This window comes from Montipora capricornis, chromosome 13 (genome assembly GCF_036669925.1).
Source record: "Montipora capricornis isolate CH-2021 chromosome 13, ASM3666992v2, whole genome shotgun sequence".
In the NCBI taxonomy this organism is placed as follows: Eukaryota; Metazoa; Cnidaria; class Anthozoa; order Scleractinia; family Acroporidae; genus Montipora; species Montipora capricornis.
Window position 1 is genome coordinate 14,103,932 of NC_090895.1, and position 25,548 is coordinate 14,129,479.

Genomic DNA, 25,548 nt, shown 5'->3' on the forward strand with positions numbered 1-25,548 from the left:
GCTTTGGTCCACCGTTTCTTTTGGTCGGCCAGAGAGGTGGCCAAGGTATTTTTGATCCCTGGAGGAATCTGATCCGACATGAGAACGGCTTCTTGTTTGGCGGCAATACGAGCGGCTTTGGCCAAAGGCAGGTTTTCGGTCAGACGTTCCTTGTACACGTCTTCGAGTTGACGTAATCGTTGAGGATCGATCAAGACTTTGTTTTCAAACCCTGGAATGGTCTCCACTTCACTCATCGTGAAGTATTGGGATCGTCGCGTCTTTCCCTGGTTTTATAGTAGAGGTTCTGTTTCTCGTAGCGTTCGCGTTCCAAATGTCGATTCAATTCGCAGACTTGTTCTTGCAAGACCCCCATCTTTTGTTCGGCAAGCTCCAAGTTCTGATTGCGTTCTTGCAACTGATCGGTCAATTGACGGACAATGTCGCATTGTTCGCGGACACGATGCCGAAGCCCGCGTATCTGATCCTGTAGGGCACAGAACGAACGAGGCCCTTGCGTCCACGTGTTATCACACCAACCATCGTCCATGTTGTAGATGATCCTTGACACAATGATGATACGCCGTATGCAATCCGACCCAGAATCGAGTTCGATGGAAATGTCGACGCATCATCCTTCGTCGGGCTTTTATGCTACGACTCGAACGACTGATGGCCCGTAACACTCTTCGATCTCGTGGGGTCTCGGTAATCTTGAGCAGGGTGTACTTGGACAAAGGCAGACGCCCCTTGACAATCTCTCGAGCCAGTTGACTGATGGCCTCGATCTTTTGATCCACGGCATCGTAGAGTTTTCGTAAACGGTCCTCTCCACTCAGTCGGGTCAGATCTCGTAGAAACCAACCCAGATAGGGTGTTTGGGCACGAACGCAACCAGGAATCTGATGACGACACGCTTTCATCGCGGACATAGACACCGTTCACAGACGGTGTTCAATCCTTGCCACAGACCTCGACCCGTTTGATTCATCATGATCTGACGTCGCTTTTTAATAGAATGTTTACGGCGGGCCATGTCTTCCATGACCTTTTCGTAGGGTCGAAGGCGTCCTACCGTCTTGGACGAGATGGGAATGTTCCCTCGCAGAGCATTCATCACCAGTTCACTCACGGCATTGATTTGATCGGCATTGGCAGCTTGAAGTCGTGCTCGACGTGTTTGATGATCGGCTTCTTTCAAAACACTCCGTAGGAACGGACGTTGTCGCTGGATACGCCACGACATGATATTCGATCCAGAGGAAGAGACGAATTTCTTTTTATACACGAAGTGAGCGTCGTTTTCGTCGACGGCGGCGACGACGTCCTTTTCGTTGGGGCTGTGACACTGGGATCATCACCAGGTTACCGCCTCGTTGCATCCATACGGGTGCCATCATACGTCGACGTTGATGTACCCGTCTCGGGCCCCACCAAAGACTACCACCACGTGGACGTGCCATGGTAGACATATGGAATGATGTGGACTATCCTTTTATAGTCCCCTCAGAGGACGTGGATCCCCACGCATCATTCGATCCATCACCATTTTTCGCGCCCAAGGTTTTCGTTGGAGAATCCGTTTCATCATGCCATAATTATACTTGGGTGCTTCATAGTGACCAGTGACTCCTTTGGCACCCATCCTTTTATACCTCTTGTCTTTTCCTAATGTGTACCCGGCAGCCGCGGCCTTGCCTAGGACCGCCAGGAGACCGCGTCCACGTTGTGGGGCTCGTCTCCGTCGTCGCCGTTTGGTCTTGGGCATGATTGACATCGTGGCGTTGCGCATGTCCTTTTATGGGTTACTGAGTCGGGAAGAGGTGCGTCGGACGGTGGGCGTGCCACCATCTTCGTAGACTGTGGTCACGGTGTTGGTATGGGTAATGTTCCGGATACGACGTCCATCCGTTCGTTGACGGGCGTCTTGAGATAACAAATCCATTTGACGACGAAGTCCGTCCTGATTCAAACGTCGTCGACCTCCACGGCGACTACCCCCTCCAGGAGAACCTCCTCCGCCAGGAGAACCTCCGCCACCAGGAGAACCTCCTCCGCCAGGAGAATCCTCCTCCGCCACCGCCTCCTCCGCCGCCACCGCCTCCACCACCCCTACCTCGACGAAGGGAACCTGCAGGAGAACCTGCTGGAAGAGGACGTTGACGCGGGCGTTTCCCTCCGGTCGTGGGACGCGGGCGTTTGCCTCCAGTGGTAGGACGATTGGAAGGACCACTGGCGGCAAAATCTTGTAAATCTTGGTCGGAGATGTTATAGTCTCTTTGGATCTGGGTTCTCTGAGCGACGGGGATACTCCCGTCCAAAAGAGAACGCATCATGAGTTGTCGTTGGGCTACAAACCCATCGGTCTCTAATCCCCCGGTACTGAGACCCAGTTCTTCCAACAAGACATTGGGTTCGGGCGTCGGCACACGACCTTGATCCAACGTTTCCAAAAACTCTTGAATCGTACTATTGGGGGTTCGTGTTCCGACGCCGGCTGGACTGTTTCTGGGAGTCATGTTGGGAATGGTGTTCCCTACACCGGCCGGGGACGTACGCGGTGTCCTGCTCCCTACACCGGCTGGGGCAGACGTCATCCTGGGTTCAGAAAACGATCGGGTTCCTAGAGGAATGTGTCGAGCAGTCTCGAGTCGTTCACTCAAAGCCAAAGCCCGTCCTCCTTGTCTTCGACGTCGACGAGCCGCGCGTTCTTTAGCTCTCCGTCGTTGTTGTTGTTGACGGTACTCTTGCAATTCCCTTTGATACTCGGAAGGGTCACGTTCAAATTGAAACTGGTCAAACGGTGATCCGGGACTGGAAGGTGTGGAAGGAGTTTGTCGTCGTCGGTACTCTGTCAAGGCACGTTGATAGTCCGAGGGATCCCAATGGGCAAACGGGGATCCTGGACTACTCATTCACGTTTCCACACTTGGGTCGGACCATCTGACGGTGTCACACAACTGAACAGTCGGTACCGATCGTCTGAAGCGGGATGAAGGTCCATCATTATATACCCGTACGGGCGTTGCGTGCACCTCTCGAAGAGACGAAGCACGTCACGCCATCGATCGGGAAAGGCTTGTAACGTCAAGGCCCGAAATCCCGATTGATCTCTAGGATTCTTGAACACGAAGAGATAATGGGCATTCCTGGAGATGGTCTTGGCATACTTGCCGGGTGGAAATAAGTCTTGACACAGATACAACACCGTAATGTTCCGATGATGCGATTCTCGGGTGAATAGGTCCAACACGCGTTTGTCGTTCCCACCTTCGTCCATGAGATCGTCCAAGACCAGGATCCCGCCACCACTTTTTCCAAACCATTGTCGAAGATGATCGATGTCGGGAATCCCTTCGTGAAATCGGATCCCACGACCTTTCATCCGTTCGAAACGCGGTTGCCATACGGCATAACAGTAATGACACGGTTTGGTCCGACCTCCTTCAAAGACATCACCTTCCGTCAAGAGGGCTTCGGTCAATTGCGTCTTACCGCTCCCCGAGGGACCGACGATCATCGTACTACTGGGTTGCCGTATCATCCTTCCTCGGCGATCGAACTGCACATTATCTTTTTTATACCCTTACATAAAACAAAGACACGACAGATGATGAAATAATTTTTTTTTTTTATTAATCAATGTAGAAGAATCGGTTCATGCGGTGTACAACCTTGAAGGCAGGGTAGCGCATTGACCTCTTGGACTATTTGACGACGTACTTGTCGACCCACCCTTCGGTCGTTGGCTACAAAATCATGGGGAGAAAAGGTTTGCACAAACTCGGGCATGGTACGTCCCCGAACCCTCTCTTTCAAAAACATCAAAGCATAATGACCGCAAGCGGTACTGTTCAAAGCTTGAAGGGTCCGATCGTTCCATTGCACGACATTCCATTCGTCTTCGAGCCATCGTTCCAAGTCAGGTGCACGGTAAGTCGTCATCGGGAGCCCGTAACTGTCCATGACTTCGCACCGATTCTGTTCCGTCCAAAGTCCCAACCAATGTTGACCCGGTTCCCCTCGTGGATCCGTATTGACAATGTAGGCGGCCCGTGTCGTACGGGGCGGGCGTGACGGAAGCCCATCAGAGGGGTGGACGCCGTGAAAGACGCGTTTCAGGATCGGATCGTCCAAGGCCAAGGCGCGTAAGGTGACGTCACTCAAGGGTACAAATTCCATGTCTGCTCACTCGTACTTTTGATACAGGACGGCTCCGTTAGTACCGGCTTGGAAGCTGTCTTCGAATTCGCCAAACACCAAAATGGTGATGTTCTTGTCGGGAGCGGCATTAAATCGGATTTCCAGACGCAGCTTGCCTTTTTGTTTGGGATTTCGATGATACGGTGAATCGGCATTCCCGCTGGGTACATTGTTAAACATGAACAAGGTACAATTCTTGCCGTAGCCCCAATCTCCTGGCTGAATTAGGTGAGGGCGATGATTCGTCAGGGAACCACTGGCTTCCAAGACACGTTGATAGCCCAACCAGTCTTTCCGTGTATCGGTGCCATTCAATTCCAAGGTCGGGTAGGGATATTCTTCTCCGCCCACCAGTTGACGAATACTCTTCACTCCAAAATCTTGGAAGGCATACGGGTAATATTCCAAATCCCCATTAAACGCTTTGCTATCCAGCAGTCCGACGACCAAACGATCGGGAAGACGGCCTGTGAACAATTGGTCTTCGGTCCACAAGGTGGTCTTGCCATCGAACGAGAAGGTTCGGATTTGACTTTTGACCATAGGATAATTCGCCATTTGACCTTTCACATCGATCTTGGCCATCAGTTCGTTACCCACACTGACATTCAGGTTGACGCGACACAAATGAAAGGTGACTTTGATATCCCCTGCACCCAACGTGACGTATCTTTTGACCCCGGTGCCACTGGTCTTGGTCCCAAACAGGAAAAAGTCCGGCGTGTTGCAAAACAGTTCCATCACCATTTCTACGCGAGGGACCAACAAACGTCCTGTTCGCATGGCGGCCAAATGAGGATACATGATCATGGTAGCTTTGTTGTTGCTGTAAAAGAGTTTGGTGGCTGTCTTCAAGGCATTCGTATTGTTGTGCGCCCATCCGGCGGTGGTGGAAATGTCGTCGTCGCCTCCTGTGGCCCCCAACTGTTCCTCCACGTTCAGGTAATTCACCCAACCTTGAGGGGCCAACAACGTATCGCCTTCATCTCGACTGTAATTCAAGAGGGTTTCGATGAAAGCCTTGTACATGTACGTGTCGGTCTGTTCGCTCATCAACACACCACCCAACCGTAGATTGATCTGCTTGAAGAGACCGTGGGCCAGATTGTTGGTGATGTACACAAACTTGGTGTCGGTGGCATCCGAAGCCGCATTGGTATCGGCCACGATACTGTTGGTCGACGCCGAATTCAATTTCAGTTCGATTTCGAAAAAACTGCGTCCCAAATCCACAAATTCGTCCAAACCGGGAACGGTAAAGGTGACGGGCACGATGCCCGTCATGGCGGCACTGTACGGGATCATCCGGTACGAATCGACCGTGATGTCCGTCGACGGCATGGTAAACAGTTCCAGACTCATCGTCTTCTTCTTCTTCTACGTCGTCGTCGTCGTGGTGCTCTCGGTAGGTGCGGGATCAACCAACCACCGTACTGAACGGGGTTCCTGCCTTTTATAGTAGTAGGAGCAGACTGACGTCGACGGTAGGCGCGTTGTCGACGCAACCGTGAATGGACGACCATCGGTCGGTGAATCATTATCGTCTAAAGATGGACGCCACACTTCGTTTGGCTTTTTTATAGGCATACCGTCCACCCACTTTCGCCAAAGCGCCCGCTTTTCGTTTCAAACCACGTTTCAACGAGTGTCCCACGACACCTCCGACTTCGTTGAACGAACGACCACTAGCCGCCGCTTGAAGTCCCGATTGCATGGCGTTCATCAAGACGGGCGAGGCAATCTTGATCAACTCTTCGGTGGCACCATCTCCACGCTGGTACGGAGGATGATACCGTGTCAGACTACCCCCACGCATGATGAGGATGATGATGACCTCCCGACAGTGTCACGTCGTTTTTATACGTACCGTGGTCTCCTCCGGAACTGAAAGGTCACGCTAGTTCTACGATGTTTTCTGTCTCTTACGGAACTGAAAGGTGACGATGGTTCTCCCTCCAGGAGCGAAACGGGCCAGTTCTCCAGTACTCTCACCCACACTGACTTCGATCACATCCAATTCTGCACGGCGCATAGACATCCATTGAATGTGGGTGGGCTCGAAGTAGATGACACCCGAACCATCCTGGGTGTAATGCACTTCCCGGACCAACTGATGCTCTGAGTCACCGACAATATTACTACTCACTACATCCGAGTAGACGAGCATGGTACGCGATGGTTGAGTGGACATTCGATTAAATGAGTGATTCAAGTGTAGGAATCGCCACTCTACGGTCTGACTCAGACACAACTTGTTTTCCTTCACCTGCCAGTAATTAGGGGTCCAATCACTGTTTTTGGGTAATTCGGTAACCAATTGTCGATAGAGTCTCTTCTGGTCTTTTTCGTGAAAGTTCATCTCGAGATTAACACCCAAGACCCAGACTTTCAGTAGAGAAGTCACAGTCTTTTGTTCGATCCATCCCATCTTCTGGGCCAAGTCGATATCAATGCAGAAGGTCATTTTACCATGGCTCAGGGACCCCACGTCGGCCACCTTCTTCCTCTCCATGATCATAGTCTCACCCTCCCATCGGAAGGTAGGGCGTTGACTATCTTCCACATACTCCATCTTCGCCTTGATTAACTCCAGTACCATCTGTCGGTTGAGTTCCTGAACGACTTCCTTCATGAACCCGACACCATTGACAATGACGGCATTGCGTTGGATAAGCGCCGTCTTCGTCACTTGACTTGACTTCAAGGTTATGGTTTCGGGTTGGGTTCCCGAATCCTTCATATGATACTTAGTGCTTATCACCTCGTCCGATGACAAGTAGCTCCGGAGATCCATCCCCTCATTAGGCATAGAGATGGAGGCCAACGCGGCCTCCCATTCTCCATCAAAGTGAACGACCCTGGGCAAACGTACTTTGAAGGCATTCGGTGTATTATTCGGAAACTCTTTCGAAGGATCGCTGAGTACGACGATCCGATTCATGACGACGACGACGAAAATGGAGACAGAGCGTACTTGTTTTGTCTTTAGGAAAGGCCACGGGACGCCCGTCGATTTCCTTGACACGAACGTGGACCGTTTCGATCTTAGATCCGCGTAGGCGATGGTAATGCACCTGTGGTGGTTCCCACCAGGCACCCCCGCTTTTATAGGGGACGGTGCGCAACAGTTGGTCGTACGACTCCTCCAACCATTGACTTTCCACTAAATTGACGTAGACGAAAAGAGGACGTTCGATCGGTTGCTTCGCCAAGGGAGTGGGTTTCAGTCTGGCAAAGGCTTCGTTCAGACGGACGAATCGCCAGTTAAAGGCATTGGCCATCACCATGAAATGAGCATTGTTATACAACGTATCCCATCCTGCACCTTCCGTGATCAAGGTCACCGGTCCAGTTTCTTTGGTAAATCCGCTTGTATACCCTGTAAAGCCGGACCCATCCAGAAACCTTTCTCGAGTGTAATCCGGTGTTGGAGCGGTCTCGTCAATCGCTTCCATGAGGAGATTGGGTCCTTTCTTGTAGTGATTCGGCCGATCTCCTTGACCCGTCTTGGTCAACCATCCCATATGGAAAGCCAGTTCGCTAACCCATCCAAAATACTTGTAGGGCGAACCTTGAGAATTGATTCCGTGCTTGTACACAAGTGAATTGTCCAAAAGCAATTGGTCTCCCTTCCATACAAATTTGGCCATGGTGTTGTATCGCGTCGTCTTTGGAGGGGTCTGACTCGTGTCCGGGACGCCTATGTAAAGATGCTCTCCGGGGCTCAGATTTTGATGGATCTTTTGTTGCATCAGATCCATGACCTGTTTGATAAAGTCCACACCCGTCTCAGATGGAGTGAGTTCCGACAACCAGATCACCCTTCGCTGACTCTGCATGACATGAATCTCTCCCTTGGCATTCTTTTTCGTGGTAACGTAGTAAAACATACACACGTATCCTTCCTTATTCCATGTCTCTGGATGACCTATGCCATGGTACGCTTCGTGAACCAGAATCTTTTCGGGGAACGAAGGTGGTGGTGGCGGCGGCGGTGGAATGTCAGGCAGAGAGACACCACTCAATCCCACTTCCCAACGGTCCGTGTCCTGCTGCCAAACACGATCACTAGGCAGACGGACTTTAAATTCGGAAGGACCATTGTCGGGAAACTCGGATTTTTGAACATGACTCGACAACGTCACATAACGAGACATCGTGTATGGTATCTTTTATTTGTATCTTTTGTATCTTTTTTATACATGTCGCAACGCAGAACGAGGCACCCAACTATCGTATTTCTTAGGCCAACCTAACCAACGCACTTTCACGAGTCGCTTGCGTCGTTGCAAAATCTTTTCCACGCGGAACAAGGCTTCGTCGGGCACGGTCACTTTCTGAACGTCTTCTTCGTAGAAACTACCTTCGAGAGGCGTGCCATCCCATTCTTTCAGTTTATACGTGACCACGGGTCCGGGTACCACGCGTTGTACGACAAACACTTCTTCGGTCCAACCCGGCAGATACCCTTTCTTGAACGGACGATGTTTCTTGCTAAGTCGAACGCGATCGCCCACTTTGAGTTTGGGACGAGGACGCCGCCTCAGGCGTTTGCCGTACAACGTGGACCACACCGCTCCTTCGTTCTTCTCCGTCACGTCGCGTGGCGCCATGCCGATACTCCGATGCCGACTCCCATTGTACCCGTCGAGGAGTTGGGGCAACACCTTGACATACACTCGCGTATTACGCGCCGTGAAATAACGATACATGCGTTGCTTTAACGTACGATTAAAACGTTCGACGATGGAAGCTTTGGCATCCCCGTGCGTCGAAAAATGGTGAATGCCTTCTTGTTCCAACATGGTTCTGAACGGTGCATTGTAAAATTCTTTTCCAGCATCCGTCTGTAAACGCAACGGTTTCCGTCCACTCTGTCGCAAAATCTTCTCAAACGCTTCTGTCACGGCCAACCCGGTCTTGTTCTTGACGGGAACGGCCCAGGCATATTTGGACAAGACGTCGATGACCGTCAAGAGGTATCGATTTCCTCCATTCCATTTCTTGAGAGGTTGCATCTCCACCAGATCGGCTTGCCATTGATCGTCTTTGTGGAACACCAACACGGGGGACGTCTGGAAACGTCGACGGACCGGACGATGTAACGTATAGGCCAATTCCCCTTGCAATTCGTCTCGGGCTTCTTTCAAGGACAACCCTTGGGCCTTGGCATATCGGGCCACGCCGCCTAAAGCGCCGGGCGTACCGGGATCCGTGTAGGCGGTGACGCCGGAAGCACGGCGGCGGTTCTTCCGCTTCGGCATGTCTTGGTGAGAAGGAGTCGGACGGTCAACTCCAAGAGACTAGGCAGGTCTTTCAGGTACCGTTGTTCCAACGTCTGCCACGTAGCGTACGCTCTCTCGGGTCCTAGAGTTCGCGTCAACCAGGTCAGATACATGACAAAATGAGGCCATTTATAGTCGTCCTTGCGTTTCAGAGCGGCGAACGTGGCTATGGCATCCACGGGTTCTTGGGTGGGCAACCCGTCCCATTGATCGTCTCCTTCGAGACAGGTCATCAGTTCTCGACATATCCAGGTCAAGATCGACCAACGGAGACGTCGTCCGTACTCGCGATAAGGCAGACGTACGATTTGTTCGAGTCCCACCCTCACCACCCGACGCCCCAATTGAGCACACGACATCATCATCATCATCACATGTACTTTTATTCAAACATTTCACATTGGCTGACTTTTATACACTCCGGAATCGATACGAATCTGATCAAAATTCAAATCAAAAAAACAAGATTTCAGCAATCCTGGTGTGATGGGACGGGTCTGTTCCAATCGTCGGCACCATTCTTCTTCCCGTTTCTCCATCCTCTTCTTGAGGTACGCATGATCATCCGTCGGCAACGGTCCGAACATCTTCTTCCTCTCTAGGTCTATCTGATACTTCTGCCACTTCTCCTGTTCTTCCCGAGAGATCCGTTGGACCGTATCGTGATCGTAGCCCTCGGCACGTCTCTTGAGAATCGTCTTGCCCCAGGCCAGATCTACCCATTGGAAAAATTTGCACGATTCCTCTTGCCGACAGGCCAAGAAGAAACGATCCTTGTTGGGCGAGTCTGGTTTCACCGTCCGCGACAAACGCGCCTTCTCCTGATGGTAGCAATGCCAGGGTCCTCGTCGGACATCCTCATGCAGCTGCGCCTCGATGGCATCGATCCAGGTCTGGATTCGATCGGCACCCATCACAAACAAAGGACACACTCCATCATAATCTCGGCAGTACAGGTACGGAGCCCCATTCTTGGTCAAGCCACCTGTTAACGGGGTGGCATGAAACGGGCACAGTACGTCCTTCGCTCCGGTCAAAGGAGGCGGCGGCGATGATCGGGACGACGAGGGCGACACCACAGGTGGTGGTGGTTCAGGAACTGGACAGGGCGAGTCTGTGGTCATAGTAGGTTCGAAAGGTACGTCATGGTGCACCTTCCCTTCGGCCAAGGATACCACGAACGGTGGATCTTTCTGTTCGAGGGGCATCGTGGCCAACATCTGTTCGTACGAAGGCAGCTCGGGTGGTACGGAGGCCAACAGAGCATCCAATTCATGAGCCGCTTGGTTCAGTTCCTCGTCCTTCTTCTTCTTAGTCTCCTCTTTTCGTTTAGTGGCCGCTTTCTCACGCGCTTCCTTGTAAATTTTGGCAGGCGGTTGAGCTGCTTCACGAACGACATCGTCTTTCTTCTTACCTCGTTTGGTCGGTTTTTTACCCAGGTTAGGATACCTAGCGGGAGACACACCTCCGTATTGCCACGACGTACTCATGGTGATCAATGAAAACCTGACTTGCACGACACCGTCCTTTATAACCCGTCGCACGTGTTCCTCTCGTGCTTGATCTTCACGTGCCTCCCACGTGGACACTCTCATAAAACATCGAAGCTCCTTTCCGCTCTCTCCATTTGTCACAGTATGTCTCAGGTAGCCGCCACGCAAACAGAAGACGACGATCCCATCACCTTACGACTTCTCAAACGTATAGACGCTCTCCTGGATCGTTACTTGTGCAAGTGTTGTCAGTACGAAAAGAACCGACTCCCCTTGTCAGCCTTGAAGACCTGGAAACCGGATGCTAATGTGTGCTCAGAGTGCAAATACATCTTCGACGATGCTGACGACCCCGACCCAGACGTGCGTAACCATTGGTGGTCCAAACGAGGATGGCGCACCAAAGACTACTGGTCCTCCGCCGAATCCTCCTCCGAAGACGACGAAGACGACACACCCCTTCGATGAGGTGTGCTTCGTCCTGGATTTGGAATATTTCTGTAGTGGGCGACAAATCTTACCTAGAGAACTGGGATACTGCGACCATACTGGAACCCATTATGGATCCATCCACTACAAACCTTGTGTGGAATGGCCCCATCTCTCTGCCAAAGATCAACGTACCGCTCATTACGTTTCCAAGTACGTCCATGGTCTTCCCTACTATCCCAGACAAGACTATCACGTAGCCAGTGAACTCCTGGTCGATGTCCGTCGTCTCTACCAACAATTCAAGACCCCACAACGGACCCTCGTGGCTCACAAAGGAGGTATGGAAGGTCAATGGCTCGATACCTGGCAGATTCCTCATCTAGACTTGGAACGATGGGGATGTCCCAAATTCGACGATCTACCCCGTCTCTCCGTCGGGTCGTGCGGACAACATCAGCATCCCTTACAATTGCATTGCCCTCAAGTCGAATGCTACCATTTCGTCCAATGGATGCGGTCTCAGCGACTCTTGTCTTACGACACGCGTTACATCAATCACGAACGCACGCAAAGAATGCTAGCCAGTCAGACACCCAGGACCCCGTTACGCCCTGCCCATTGGAAGACGTTCCCTCTACCCAAGTTGAACTATTTTCTTAAAGAACACAAATGTAACCGCCAATGAAAATAAAACATGTTTTTTAATTCACATTGAGTGTCCTCTTAACTTAACTTAACTTACACGAGTAAACGAACGATCACCTCACTAAAAAACAAACAAAATGTCAACGTCCCAACAGTCCCTCTAGTGTGGTTAAATCATCGTCCGACAGATCGGCAAACTCAAACCTGTCGTCCTCAAACTCATCCTCCTCATCGTCCGTGGGATCTGTGTTCAGATTCCAGATAGTCCGGGTCACGGCGTCGTAGACTTGTTGGACAATGATGTCCTGACGCTCATCGTACCGCGGGTAATTCTGCTTCTCGTTACCCTCCAGGTAGACCTCCCGACAATGAGGGCAGGTCCAATGGCTTCGGGTCAACCACCATGTGAGTAAGCAACCCACGTGTAAGGTTTGGTGGCAACATCCCATCTCCACCGAGAGATCTGCTTTGATAGTACAGCCTTGGATGCCTTGGGGTAATTCCTTGTTCAAATTCTGGATAAACTCTGACACTTTGTTGTCCATCTTCAGTTCAGAAACATCTTCCCCGCAAATCACACATGGCCATTCTTGGGTATCCTCTACATCGAGGAATTGTCCGGTCGGTTTGACCCTCTCCGCCCAACGTCGCATGGCTTCCATCTCCACGTCATCTTTTTTCTTTTCTTCTTTCTGCTCTGGTTCATTCCGACGACGAGTTGAGATATTGAATATGGGACCCGTAAAACCCATTGTCGGAACAGCGTTGGTGTTGTTGTTGTTTCGTCGTCCGTGACCAATGACCACATGCATCACGGACATCATCAATCGTGAATCTCTTTCTTCTCTTTCAGCTCGTCGCATATCGCCAGGAACAGACAAACAATCGCCCATGAAGAACAAGAATGACGATCCTTCCAACGCTTCGATTCTTATAGACCTCTTTGGACCTCGTTTTCAAGAAGAGACCTTTTTCTGGAGGGGTACCCCCCCATCCCCCCTCTCTAAGTCACCTGACCTATCACATGACCCATCAGGGTCTCTTATAAGAGCGTGCGATCCTAAACACCTTCATTCTGTTTGTGATGCTCCGTAAATATGCCACCACTCACGCGCTTGCAAGCCAGAAGGGCCAGAGAGAGACTGACACGCATCTACGCGTTCTACCAAGAGAACAAAGACGAGATCCTGAGAAAGAAACAGGAACTCTTGCGGAAGAAAGCCGAGGAAAAGGAACGACAACTCCAGAAACTCCAGAAACTCCAGAAACAGTTCGAAGCAGAGAACCAATGCGTCATCTGCTTCGAGTACTATCTCACAGAGCCGCACAAACTGGAGCATCTGACGTTTGCCGCCATTTGTCGCCACCTGGGCTCCCTGCGCAAACTGAGACACCGGTCCACCCCCATGAGGATGTTTTGTTGCAAGCAGCGCATGCACGACCGGTGCCTCTACGCCTTCCTAGCGAGCATGTACGGGTACATGAATCAACACCAACGGAAGGATTGGCGATGTCCTCACTGTCGGACCAGTCTGATCGTGGTGGGGAACAGATACTTTCCCCAGCCCCCCCAGAACCCAGACAGAGACAGCGTCAGAAGAAACTTGTTCGCAAGTTAACAACAGCATCTGACATATTTGCAAAACATGGTGACCGCATTTGTCAAATAGACACAACACCCGTTCCTTTTCGTCGTCCTTCCTATTGGGACCGTTGTTATGTTTTTATGTTTCGACTCCTTTATCTCCATCCGTTAGCTCGGAGTCACGCTATGGACGAGCCATCCATTATGATTCTATGTTGTGTAGCTTTTTTAAACTTTTTAGTAGGGTAGTAGGTTCTGGATTCCTACACCATTTAGCTTCTTAGGGACGAGTAGACACCAGGTCTCCTCACACGTTCCCGTTTGTACCTAAGTTGTTATTTGATTAAACCGTTGATGATTCATGATTCATTTGCCTCTCTTTTTAATATTCCATCCGTGTTTTTGCGTGTTCCCGCGCGATATCTCGCGTGGACCCACGCAACATCGCGTGTTCTTGCGTGGGTTCGCGCGTGATCACGCGTGATCTTCGTGATCCCGCGTGGGGTCTCGCGCGATGTCATCCCTTTTCTATAGGACGCCATCTTGTGAACCCACATGGTCGCCATCTTGTGAACCCTAGGTGTTGCATCCGCATTCTTCACATTCTTCACATACTTTCCAACTTGTCCTTCGATTATGACGTCAAATGGACTTTGACCCCACCGTCTTAACCAATCCTGTTCACGTGTGCACGTGATAATGGCGGACCTAAAAATATCCACCAATCAGAAGCCGATGCATCTCATTAAAAATCGCTCTCGACCAATCAGAACGCTCCATTTCAAAGTGGCTCGTATTCCCCCATAGTACTACTAACGTTCACTCGGCATGTTTTGATCCATCATCTGGACGCCATCCTATTTCCATGATGGTCTCCACTACAGAACCTACTCAAGATCACTCAGGTCAACCTCCCAGAAATTTGTGCAGGTGGACCACACATAAACCAAATCACATGGTGATCGGGCCTGTTCTATAGTGTATTGCAGGCGCACAGCTCTGGAATGAGCGCCCTTTACACATTAGGTTGTCTGACAGTGTTCACCCTCTACTCTATAGGCGTTATGTTGACGACACCTTCTGTGTCTTTCACAACGAACAGGATGCTATGTCATTTTTTGATTACATCAATTCACGGCACCCTAACATCAAATTCACGTGTGAGAAAGAGAATGATGATAAACTCTCCTTTCTTGACATACTTGTTGACAGCTCTTCGCGTGATTGTTTTTTCAGTTTTTCACAAAAAAACTTACACTGGTCTCTTAACTAATTTCTTTAGTTTTACTCCATCATGCTATAAAATTGGCCTTATCCGAACTCTTATCGACCGAGTCTATAAAATCAACAACACCTCTTCCGGCCTTCAAAAGGATCTTAATAAACTTTCTGACACCTTGAAACGAAATTCATTTCCCTCGCACGTTATTGACAGAACTTTCAAGCGGTATCTTGACGGGTCTTTTTCTCAAAAAAGCCGGAACACTAATGATGACAATGATACACATTATTTTAAACTCCCTTTTGTGGGTCATTATTCCAAAATTGCGAAACTTAAACTCCGACAACTTTCTAAGCGCTTTTGCAAATCTGACCTAACTATCAAATTAGTTTTCACTTCATTCAAAATTAAAAACATGTTTAGTGTTAAAGATCGTGCTCCTGTTGCTCCGTGGTAGTTTACCAATTTTCTTGTGCGGGTTGTAATTCCCGTTATATTGGCGAAACCAGTCGCCACTTTTCTACCAGGATAAAGGAACACACGGAAAGCGATAAAAACTCGCATATTTTAAGCATTTCAACACATCTCCTTTATGTAAGAACAGATACTCCCCTTCGTGCTTTAGTATTCTGGATTCTGCCAGCAACTCAATTGATTTAAAACTCAAAGAAGCTTTTTATATAATAAGATCAAACCTGAACTTAACAAACAATTGCAGCATTACAACACTTTTCTCACGTTTTAGTTTACACCTTGCAATTGATGTTTGGTTGTAACAGAAACCCATAAGGGTTGAAACGTGTAACGGACCCTTGTGTGCTGGGAAACAAGCTTCCGAATATTCAATTTGCTAAGTACCATATTTGGAACAACAAGAGCGAGGGTTTCCAAATATGGTACCTTGCACTGAAACATTCAACCCACCAGTTCGCACTGAATGGTCTGAAGCTGTGTACGCCCGTTGCACGTATCAACCCTTATGGGTTTCTGGTTGTAATTAATACCCACTTTTGTATTACGTCATGTTGTAATAATTTTTTCATCTACCAGTAGACTTTATAACTGTTCACACCTAGGAACGCATTAAACTGATGATGGCATAAGCATGCCGAAACATGTCTTTTAAAAAAGTTCTCTGTTTCCTACAGTATTTATCATACTTGCTACTATTGCGACCTTATGATAATATAGTTCTGTTACACAGCACACTGAGAATTATAGGCCTATCTCACTTTTATCTGTTGTATCGAAAATAATGGAACGATGTGTATTTAATGGAATCAAAGATGGCTTGTATCGCTTAATTCAGAGGTGTCAGCATGGATTCATTGCAGGACGCTCACGTGTGACTCAACTTGTTGAAGTCCTTGACATCATTGGGTCACACTTAGCCAACGGGCGTCAAATAGACACTGTGTATCTCGACATGTCAAAAGCGGTTGACAGAGTCAGTCATTGAAAGCTGATTAATAAGTTGCGAGAGTATGGTTTCTGCGGGAACATCTTACAGAGGTCCGTATCCTATCTCGCCAATCGGAACCAACGCGTCACCGTTCCTGGGGGGTCTCGACTAGCCTACCAGTGACTTCGGGGGTCCCTCCGGGTTCAATACTTGGCTCTATGCTCTTTCTCCTATTTGCGAATGTCCTGCCCGATTCTGTTCCGTCGGGCAGCGTTGCCACATTCGCTGATGACCCCAAAGTATTCAAAGTCATAAACTCTAGCGATGATGTATCAGACCTTCAGTCGGATTGAACCGGCTTGGGTCTTGAGCGGACAACATGCATATCACTCGGAAGCGGAAACCCCTTGAGAGCGCTCACCATTAGTTTTCACCAAGATTGAGAAGACCTTGGTGTTTGGAAATCAGACGATCTCTCCTGGTCCAAACAAGTCTCTGAAGCATGTTCCAGGGCTATTAGGACACTAGGATTCTTCAGGAGAAATCAAGAATAAGACGCACCATGTACCTTGCTCTCGTCCGACCACTCCTTGGATACGCAAATCAGGTGTGGGTCCCGCAGATGAAGGAGCAGATTCGACAAGTCAAGCGGATCCAGAGACGAGCTACCAAATTCATGCTAGGTTTACTGTTTTGCTGTGAACAAGCTTAAAAGGATAGACTCTTAAAACTGAACCTATTTCCATTAACATACTGGTATGAGTATTTAGAATTAACTTTCTTTTTTTAAGATAGTTAACGGGCTTGTTGACTTTGACCAATCAGTTTCACCTAATATTCGCTTTGCCCGGCCTACTAGATCCACAATTTCTTCAACTTCAGTGCTATTTCTCAACCGTAAATGTAAAACCACTACTTTAAAAAGTCTTTTTTGGTCAGATCAACCCGCATATAGAACGCTCTAACTAACTGTCTGGATAGTAGTAGCTACTCTGATCTTGCCTCTTTTCGTAATGCTTTACTTCAGTATTTCTTTACTGCTCTTTCTGTAAATTATGATCCTGAAGCACCGAAAACGTGGAAATCTATCTGCTTAAAACGCAACATAGCCAGAAGCCTTGCTACAAATATCACATGCTGTTACTAAGTGTTATTTATTATTTATTCTTAAGTTTTCATGTGTAATGTAAATTCCTCCGTTGTAAATCCTGGGTCCGCAGTAGGTGGCCTTAGCTCTCGCGGTATCCCTGTCCATGTATTTATTTATTTGTATTTTCAGCTTCTGTATTCTTGTAATGTTTACTGGACAAAGCTAATAAATTAAATTCAATTAAAGTTGTTTCTGTAATTCGAAGTCCAATCGCTGATCACCTGAGAGGCGTTTATTCCTGACAAAGATTTGGCTTTCAAATTTACAAACCGTGATGTGGAATACTAAACTTGGAGAAAATGAAGGAACAGTCAAGAATCGCATAATTCATGAGATGGATTCACAGAAATTGGTAGAAATACCACAAGGGTATCTAAAATGTGCACACAGTCATAAATTTTGCATTTACTAAGATCTACTCAGGTAGAGGGTATTTAGCTCTTGATAATCAAAGGAACTTGCCATCTTTTGAGGCATCAATGCAGTACTGCATTATAATGAGAGAATATTGATGCTGGGTCACAAAATCGCAGTTAGCCTAAATATTTGTTATAATTGTATATCTTTTGGACATCATTTTTTAACTTCCAAGTATTCCGTGATTAGGAGAAATGCATCATTATTTCTACTGACTTGGAGCAAAAATGATCACTAGATTTATAGGGTGACTTGCAAAGAGGCAATGAAAACCTGGAATTTGAACGGGACTCGGACCTATCACCATGCGATTGCACTGCAATACTCTACCATCTCAGCCATCGGAGATACATGTCTATAGAATGAACACGCAACAGACTCACTTCAGGTGGTTAAGAGATCAGATGATAGGGCTGCGTAGGACAATTGCATAGTCATGGGTTCGAGTCCAGTTCAGGGCTGGAATTTATTTAGGCTTTTTTTGCAACCTGCCGAACTTACTCTCTAAATTGTGATGGTCATTCGCACTTAGAGTCGTCACACCCGGAAGTTCAATTTAAATAAGACTCTCACATATTTCACTATCAATTATAAATACCGTCGACCTTAACGCAACTAAGATGTTAATATCATTCTCAAGTATTCAACGCTGGGAGAACAATGGCATTTTTGTCTTAAATTAATGACTTTCTCTCTTTCAGATGCTTATGGGCCAGTGGCTGACTTCATTGACGATATTCGACGACACTATGAAAAACACGAAGGGTGGCTTCAGCCATTCCCGTGGAATCACGAGTTATTCCATCTTGACAACATTTTTACCAGGCTTAAAATGGTCAGCAGGAAAAAAGAACGAGGGGTAAAGACAGACTCCATTGTCAACATGTTGGAAATCTTCAAACCACACGAAGAACATTCACAACCCAAAAAAGTTTTGATTGAAGGACAGCCAGGCATGGGAAAGACAACCTATTGTAACAAGGTTGCTTACGACTGGGCCAAGAACTGTAACGCTGAAGATTCCTTTCCTGATGTCCAAGTGTTGCTGTTGTTGAAATGTAGAGACATTACCTCTGACTTATGGGAGGCTATTGATGACCAGCTTTTACCGAAAGACATGAAGAAAGAAGAAAGAGAGAACTTCTTTACTTTCGTTCGGGACCACCAGTCAAAGGTTTTGCTGGTACTTGACGGATTGGATGAGTTGCCAACCCACAAGTTACCCTTTTATGAAGAGATTATTCAAGGTAGAGTGCTTCCAAATTGTTACTTAGTGGTTACAGCTCGCCACAAGAGTGGGGTAAGAGTACATGTACGAGAATGCTGTGACACCCTGCTAGAGGTCGAAGGATTTACCAAATACTCTGCTGAAGGCTTTATCCGAAGATATTTCAAAACCGCGGAGCATCTGGCGAAAAAGCTCTTGGACAAGCTGGGCACAGAAAGAAGCCTAAGGGGAATAACTGCAAATCCGTCAATTACAGCACTTCTTTGCCTCCTTTGCGAAGACTTCCAAGGAGATTTCCCGAAAGGTGTAACTGTGCTTTACGTCAAAATAGTGCAGTGTGTGCTAAGAAGGTATAGGACAAAGAAAGAATTACCAGAAACGGACGAAGACCTAACACAATTATACCACATTGAATTAGAGAATCTTGGTTGTATAGCGTTGAATGGCTTACTCAACGATGAAATGTATTTCGACGACAGTGCATTCAGAAATGGTACTGGCAACTTAATACCTGACCTGGGATTTCTGTCGGCTCAGCCTGGACGCAGCAAACAAAGACCGAGCTACTGGTATGGGTTTCTACACAAGAGCTTTCAGGAGTTTTTTGCTGCACTTTATCTCAGTTGCCAACTTGTCAATGAGGAAATTAGTGCTGATGATTTAGTTGCTGACACACGATATTTTAAGGAGTTTCAACAGGTGCTCATGTTTACCTGTGGTATCTTGGCTCAACGGTGTGAGGCAAAAGCCACGGCACTTGTGGCAAGTATAGCAAGTCAAATTAACCAACCAAATGAGAAAGAAAGTAATAACTACCTATGGACTGCATTGAATTGTATTAAGGAAAGTGAAAATGAACAGGGTACCTTTGGAATAGAATTGGCGGGTTCTCTTGGTTCGCTTCTTGAAATTCAGTGTATTTCGTGTCGACAGCACATGGGTGACAGTGGCGCTGCTATACTGGCTCACGCAATGGCAACAAACTCAACGCTGACAAAGTTGTATTTGTGTGGCAATGGAATCGGTGACACAGGTGCTGCTGCACTGGCTAAAGCAGTGGAAATCAGTTCAACGCTGACAGAGTTGTGTTTGTCTGGCAATGGAATTGGTGACACAGGTGCTGCTGAACTGGCTAAAGCAGTGGAAATCAATTCAACGCTGAAAAGGTTGGAGTTGTGTGGCAATGGAACTGGCGACTCGGGAGCTGCTGCACTGGCTAAAGCAGTGGAAATGAATTCCACGCTGACACACTTGAATTTGTCTGACAATCGAATCGGTGACTTGGGTGCTGCTGCACTGGCTGAAGCACTGGGAGTAAATTCAACTCTGACAGAGTTGTATTTATCTCGCAATAGAATCGGTGACACAGGTGCTGCTGCACTGGCTAAAGCAGTAGAAATCAATTCAACGCTGACAGAGTTGTATTTGTCTGGCAATGGAATTGGTGACACAGGTGCTGTTGCTCTGGCTAAAGCAGTGGAAATCAATTCAACGCTGAAAAGGTTGGAGTTGTGTGGCAATGTAACTGGCGACTCGGGAGCTGCTGCACTGGCTAAAGCAGTGGAAATGAATTCAACGCTGACAGGGTTGAATTTGTCTGACAATCGAATCGGTGACTTGGGTGTTGCTGCACTGGCTAAAGCAATGGAAATCAGTTCAACGCTGACAGAGTTGGATTTGTCTGGCAATAGAATCGGTAACTCAGGTGCTGCTGCACTGGCTCAAGCAATAGAAATCAATTCAACGCTGACACAGTTGTATTTGTCGGGCAATGAAATCGGTGACTCGGGTGCTGCTGTACTAGCTAAAGCAGTGGAAACCAATTCAACCCTGACAGAGTTGGATTTGTCTGACAATGGAATCAGTGACGCGGGTGCTGCTGAACTAGCTAAAGCTGTGGAAATCAATTCAACGCTGACAGAGTTGCATTTGTCTGACAACGGAATCGGTGACTCAGGTGCTGCTGCATTGGCTCAAGCAGTGGAAATCAATTCAACGCTGACAGGTTTGTATTTGTCCGAAAATAGAATCGGTGACTCAGGTGCTGCTGCACTGGCTAAAGCAGTGGAAATCAATTCAGCCCTAACAGAGTTGCATTTAAATGGCAATGAAATCGGTACGTCGGGTGCTGCTTCACTAGCTCAGGCAATGGAAATCAATTCAACGCTGATATTTTTGAATTTGTTTGGCAATAGAATCGGTGACTTGGGTGCTGCTGCACTGGCTAAAGCAGAGGAAATCAGATCAACGCTGACAGATTTGTATTTGTCTGGCAATGAAATCAGTGACTCAGGTGCTTGGACCAGAATAACACACTAAATCGGTTAACTCAGTGTTGTTCAAATCTCATAGGGTCAAGGTTCTTTGTGTATTGTATGTGCATTATAATATAGCATTCACATATAGATGATATGGAAATACCTGGAACAAAACTTGTTATTGTCAAAGGGTTGAATTGGGTACAACATTGAGTTAGCTGATTTGGTCTATTGTTTCATTTTTCATTCAGATGAAGTGTCATTTTTTTTAAAATTGCTGGAGTCCCATTTCATAATTTGGGGACAAAGGAAACACGACAAAGCTATAACACCAGCCAGGAAAGTCTCGCATGCATGTTTTTACTCGGCAAAGTTTAATGAGGTGTAGGAAATTGATGTGATGAATGCAGTGAACATGACGGCAATGTGAATAAAATCCCGCTTTAAAGTATAGATTTGTGCTTTTGAATGCTAGTTACATCGTTTATATAGGGCAATGTGGCTGAGGAATCCTATAACTGGATGTGTAAGAACGCCCGCATAAAGAAATCCCTGTCAATTAAATGTCGCATAATTAAAAAAAACTAAACTAGTGAGCAGCACTCTGCGAACTGGATCTGTAAAACTTGTTTATTCTCAACCACGTTTCGTGAAACTAACTTAGGATCCTTTAGGGAGTAAAAAAGGAAAAGGTTGAGGTGTTAAGGTGAAACAAACCAGTAAAGGGCCAATGCCTATCGCATTATTGACTCACTACGTGTATCTCGTTTTGTGTTTTAATCCAGAAATGCTGAGGTCAGAAGTTGGAGAAGTGAAAGGTGTGTTACTTAACTGAATAAAACAAGCACCACACATTGTTATTCATAGTAACAATAGCAGAAGAACTAGAAATGTCACTAGTGTATCATGGTATGTGCTATGGAGGATGGACTACTAGTAGCGTTCAGAATTCAAAAACCTAAATTAAGATGAAAAATTGAATAAGATGAAAGAGAACACACATGTAACTTCGTAAAAATCACTGCTATTTTATCCTCTGAAAATCATAAATAGGGTTAGTGAGATGAGACGATGAAGATTCTGCATATAGTTCATGTAGTTTTTTAAAGGAAAACGCACCTGGTGACGTCCATCTTATATTGCTGAGAAGTAATGAAGAGGCTAGGGTAAAATTCTCTATGTGGTTAAGAAAATGATTGGGAGCAGATTCAGAGCCACCTTAATTTTTCCACTCACGAAGGTAGCTCTAAATCCACTCCAGAGAATTTTTTCACTTTGCTGAGCGTTCCTATTTACCTTGGCAGTTACTTTCAGGCAATACAAAATAGGGGTCACCAGGATCGTTGTTTGGTTATAAGAAGTTAAAGACAAAATATTAGGTGGTGTTGAGTATTTTGTGTATTTTATTTCTCCCCTTCAGGGCCCGGTTGTTCAAAAACTGATTAACGCTAATCCCTGATTAACAATTAACCAAGGAGTTCATTTCTCTACTCCCAAGTGCTGTTCAACGCTGATATTCGGCAAACCTTTACATTAGAAGAAGTCAATCTTGAAAAACAAAAACAAGCAAATGAAAGTTTCACCAAAAAGTTAAAACTTGAAACAAACGTTTACGCTAATCCTGGATTAAGTTAATCGGCTTTCGAACAACCGGGCCCAGATAAACTTCAATTCATAAATTAAGATTAATATTTGACAAATAACTCGAAAATGAAAGGTGCACCTCTAGGTTAACTAATATTGTGCCCCAGTTAACTACATGTAAATTACTAGTACAGTAGTGAAAAGGTGATAATTATTGTCATCAAATGAAAAAAAATTAAAGGCTTAACAATAAAGAAGAAGTAGGGTGAAAAAATAGTTACACACGTGAGAAATACAGAACTACGCCTCCCATTCACTTCAAAATCCTCTTCTACTTTCTTTCCCTTTCTAGTGGGCATTAGTTCAAAACAATATCACTAATCACCGAGCGAAGGAAAATGCAGCCATCTTGCTCGAATACCTTTAACGTGTCTGCTGGGTGATGACGTCAATGATTTCTCCTTTTTTTTGTTTTTTTCTCATTTGTGGTGATTAAATGATTGAATGAATTTTAATTTTCAAAAATTGTCGTCTATGTGATTTGTCTCCTCAACTGGCAGACTGAGTTGTACTGTGCTTAGCGGTATGATTATAAATTAATCAAGTTAATACATTCTGATGTGTTATAACATCACAACATACCAAAGTCACAACATCCCTTGCGCCTGTGATCCTTGGGATGTATATTCCTTAAAACCTCTGATGTCGGTAGTTTTCTCTTACATAATAGTCCACTGACACAAAAGAAAACAACATTTCAAACAAAAGGTGGAACAGTTCAAAGTCAGTCTCTTGTCACAGCAGAATTAACTACTGCAGGGTAATGTGAAGTGCTAGTATTCTACTCATGTAAACCACAAGGACAGAGAAATTGAACCCATGTAAACCACAAGGACAGAGAAATTAAACACACGACCTTCGGGTTAGATCACCGCTGCTCTACCGACTGAGCTGCAAGGTCAGACGGGAGCAGATCATAAGAATTGAAGATGTCAATTTCATGGCAATTGATATGTACAAGTACAAGGAAGGGTTATGTTTTTGCAAACGTTGGCCGTGTAGCATTTATATTTCAACAGAATTAACTATTGGAGGGTAACGTGAAGCGCTAGTTTTCTACCCATGTAAACCATGTGAGCGTTAACCCTACTAATGGAATTGGGTCCACGCAAGGACAGAGAAAATCTCTGACCAGGGTGGGAATTGACATCTTCAATTCTCACGACCTGCTCCCGTCTAACCTTGTAGCTCAGTCGGTAGAGCAGCGGTGATCTAACCCGAAGGTCGTGGGTTCAATTTCAACCCTGCTCAGAGTTTTCTCTGTCCTTGTGAGGACCCAATTCTATAAATAGTAGGGCTAACGCTCACATGGTTTACATGTGTAGAAAACTAGCACTTCACATTACCCTCAAATAGTTAATAATTTCTGTTAAAATATAAGTGCTACACTGCCAACGTTTGTAAAAAAACGTAACCCTTCCTCTCTTGCCACATGAGCATGTACATTATGAAGAAGAGTCTTGTGTGGAAATCTCGTCAAAATTCTATTTGTATAGTAAAAGCAGTAAATGTTGAAGCTATGTGAACTGTCTTTCTATGAACTTATCTCATGTCTAGTCGAGTTCATCCAGTTCTGTTAAGAGACAAATGAGTTCTCCGGGAAGAGATTAGAAACCTTTCCTGTCAGACCTTTTCAGTGTATATGTTATTTTAACCTTTATTTGAGTTTGCTCTTTTATTCAATTGATTGTCATGAATAATCGACCCATTGATTTGATTTGATTCAGACATCCTGAAGAGGATTAAAACTGATAAAGGCAGCAGTAAAGACACCCTAAAGGAGACACATGGTGAGTTGATACATTCTATTCACTTATTGTTGGCAAAAAAGTAATTTGAAGGTTCGCTTAAGACTGCTGTCTTACTTCCAAAGAAATTTCAAAACATTTCAGGGACAAGTTCAGTGACATCGAAGGTAGGTATACATGTGAATGGCTCTTATTTTATGTGTTAATGATAATGTGAGTGTTTTTATTGGAGAACAACATACATGGATAATAAATAATAAATATAATAGTGTGAGTCATTCAAGGAAGTGCTTTATTCCATTAGACTCAAACATCATTACAACAGTTAGAAAGGGTCTCTTCACGACTACTGCGCAAATGTCTTCCGTTGCAATCTTATCAAAATTACCCGCATTCTCGTTCCCAGAGCTGCGATCCTCTTGTCCAGCGCCTCGGATCGAGAGCTCTGGCAGGTTCCAATCCGTTCTCGTCACAATCTCGTACCCAGAGTCCTCGGGCTTCTTGGCCAGCGGGTGAGCGCCCGGAGAGACTCTGGGATAATCGACTCCATTTTCCTAGAAAACGTGGGTTCCGGTCTTATTACGTATGCTTGAGTTTAACCGGAAACAGAAAAGAGAAAACCGTAAACAGTAGAAATGGCGGGTTGAAAGTGTTCGAGAAACAAGAATTTTAGCCTTACACACAAAAGAAACTAGAGAAATGATCATTGGCTTGCTGTAAGAGCAAGTGAAGATGAAACCTCTGATACTTTCGGCAAGTGTATTTTTAGCGTTTCAGCGTACATTCCATCGTTCAAAATGCCATCGTGCAAGCAACACGATCGACAAATTTTTGTGGAAACGACACAAATGTCCTCT

The 25,548-nt window shown here is 46.4% G+C and overlaps 3 protein-coding genes across 3 annotated transcripts in view; 1 reads left to right on the forward strand and 2 right to left on the reverse strand.

The window, feature by feature from the left end:
• LOC138029162 (uncharacterized) overlaps nucleotides 1-25,548 on the forward strand; it is a 64,214-nt gene that overhangs the window by 14,452 nt on the left and 24,214 nt on the right. Inside the window, exons 3-5 of the mRNA XM_068876864.1 lie at nucleotides 18,515-21,334; nucleotides 22,085-22,117; nucleotides 24,671-24,733. Of these exons, the coding sequence (XP_068732965.1) occupies nucleotides 18,646-21,334; nucleotides 22,085-22,117; nucleotides 24,671-24,733 (2,785 nt within the window). The 5' untranslated portion in view covers nucleotides 18,515-18,645. The remainder of the gene's footprint in view (nucleotides 1-18,514; nucleotides 21,335-22,084; nucleotides 22,118-24,670; nucleotides 24,734-25,548) is intronic.
• On the reverse strand, nucleotides 2,845-3,523 carry LOC138030573 (uncharacterized). Its single transcript, XM_068878470.1, has one exon. The coding sequence runs from the start codon at nucleotides 3,521-3,523 to the stop codon at nucleotides 2,891-2,893; it is 633 nt and encodes a 210-aa protein (XP_068734571.1). The 3' UTR covers nucleotides 2,845-2,890.
• Nucleotides 4,168-5,523, reverse strand: LOC138030574 (uncharacterized protein F54H12.2-like). Its single transcript, XM_068878471.1, has one exon. The coding sequence runs from the start codon at nucleotides 5,521-5,523 to the stop codon at nucleotides 4,168-4,170; it is 1,356 nt and encodes a 451-aa protein (XP_068734572.1).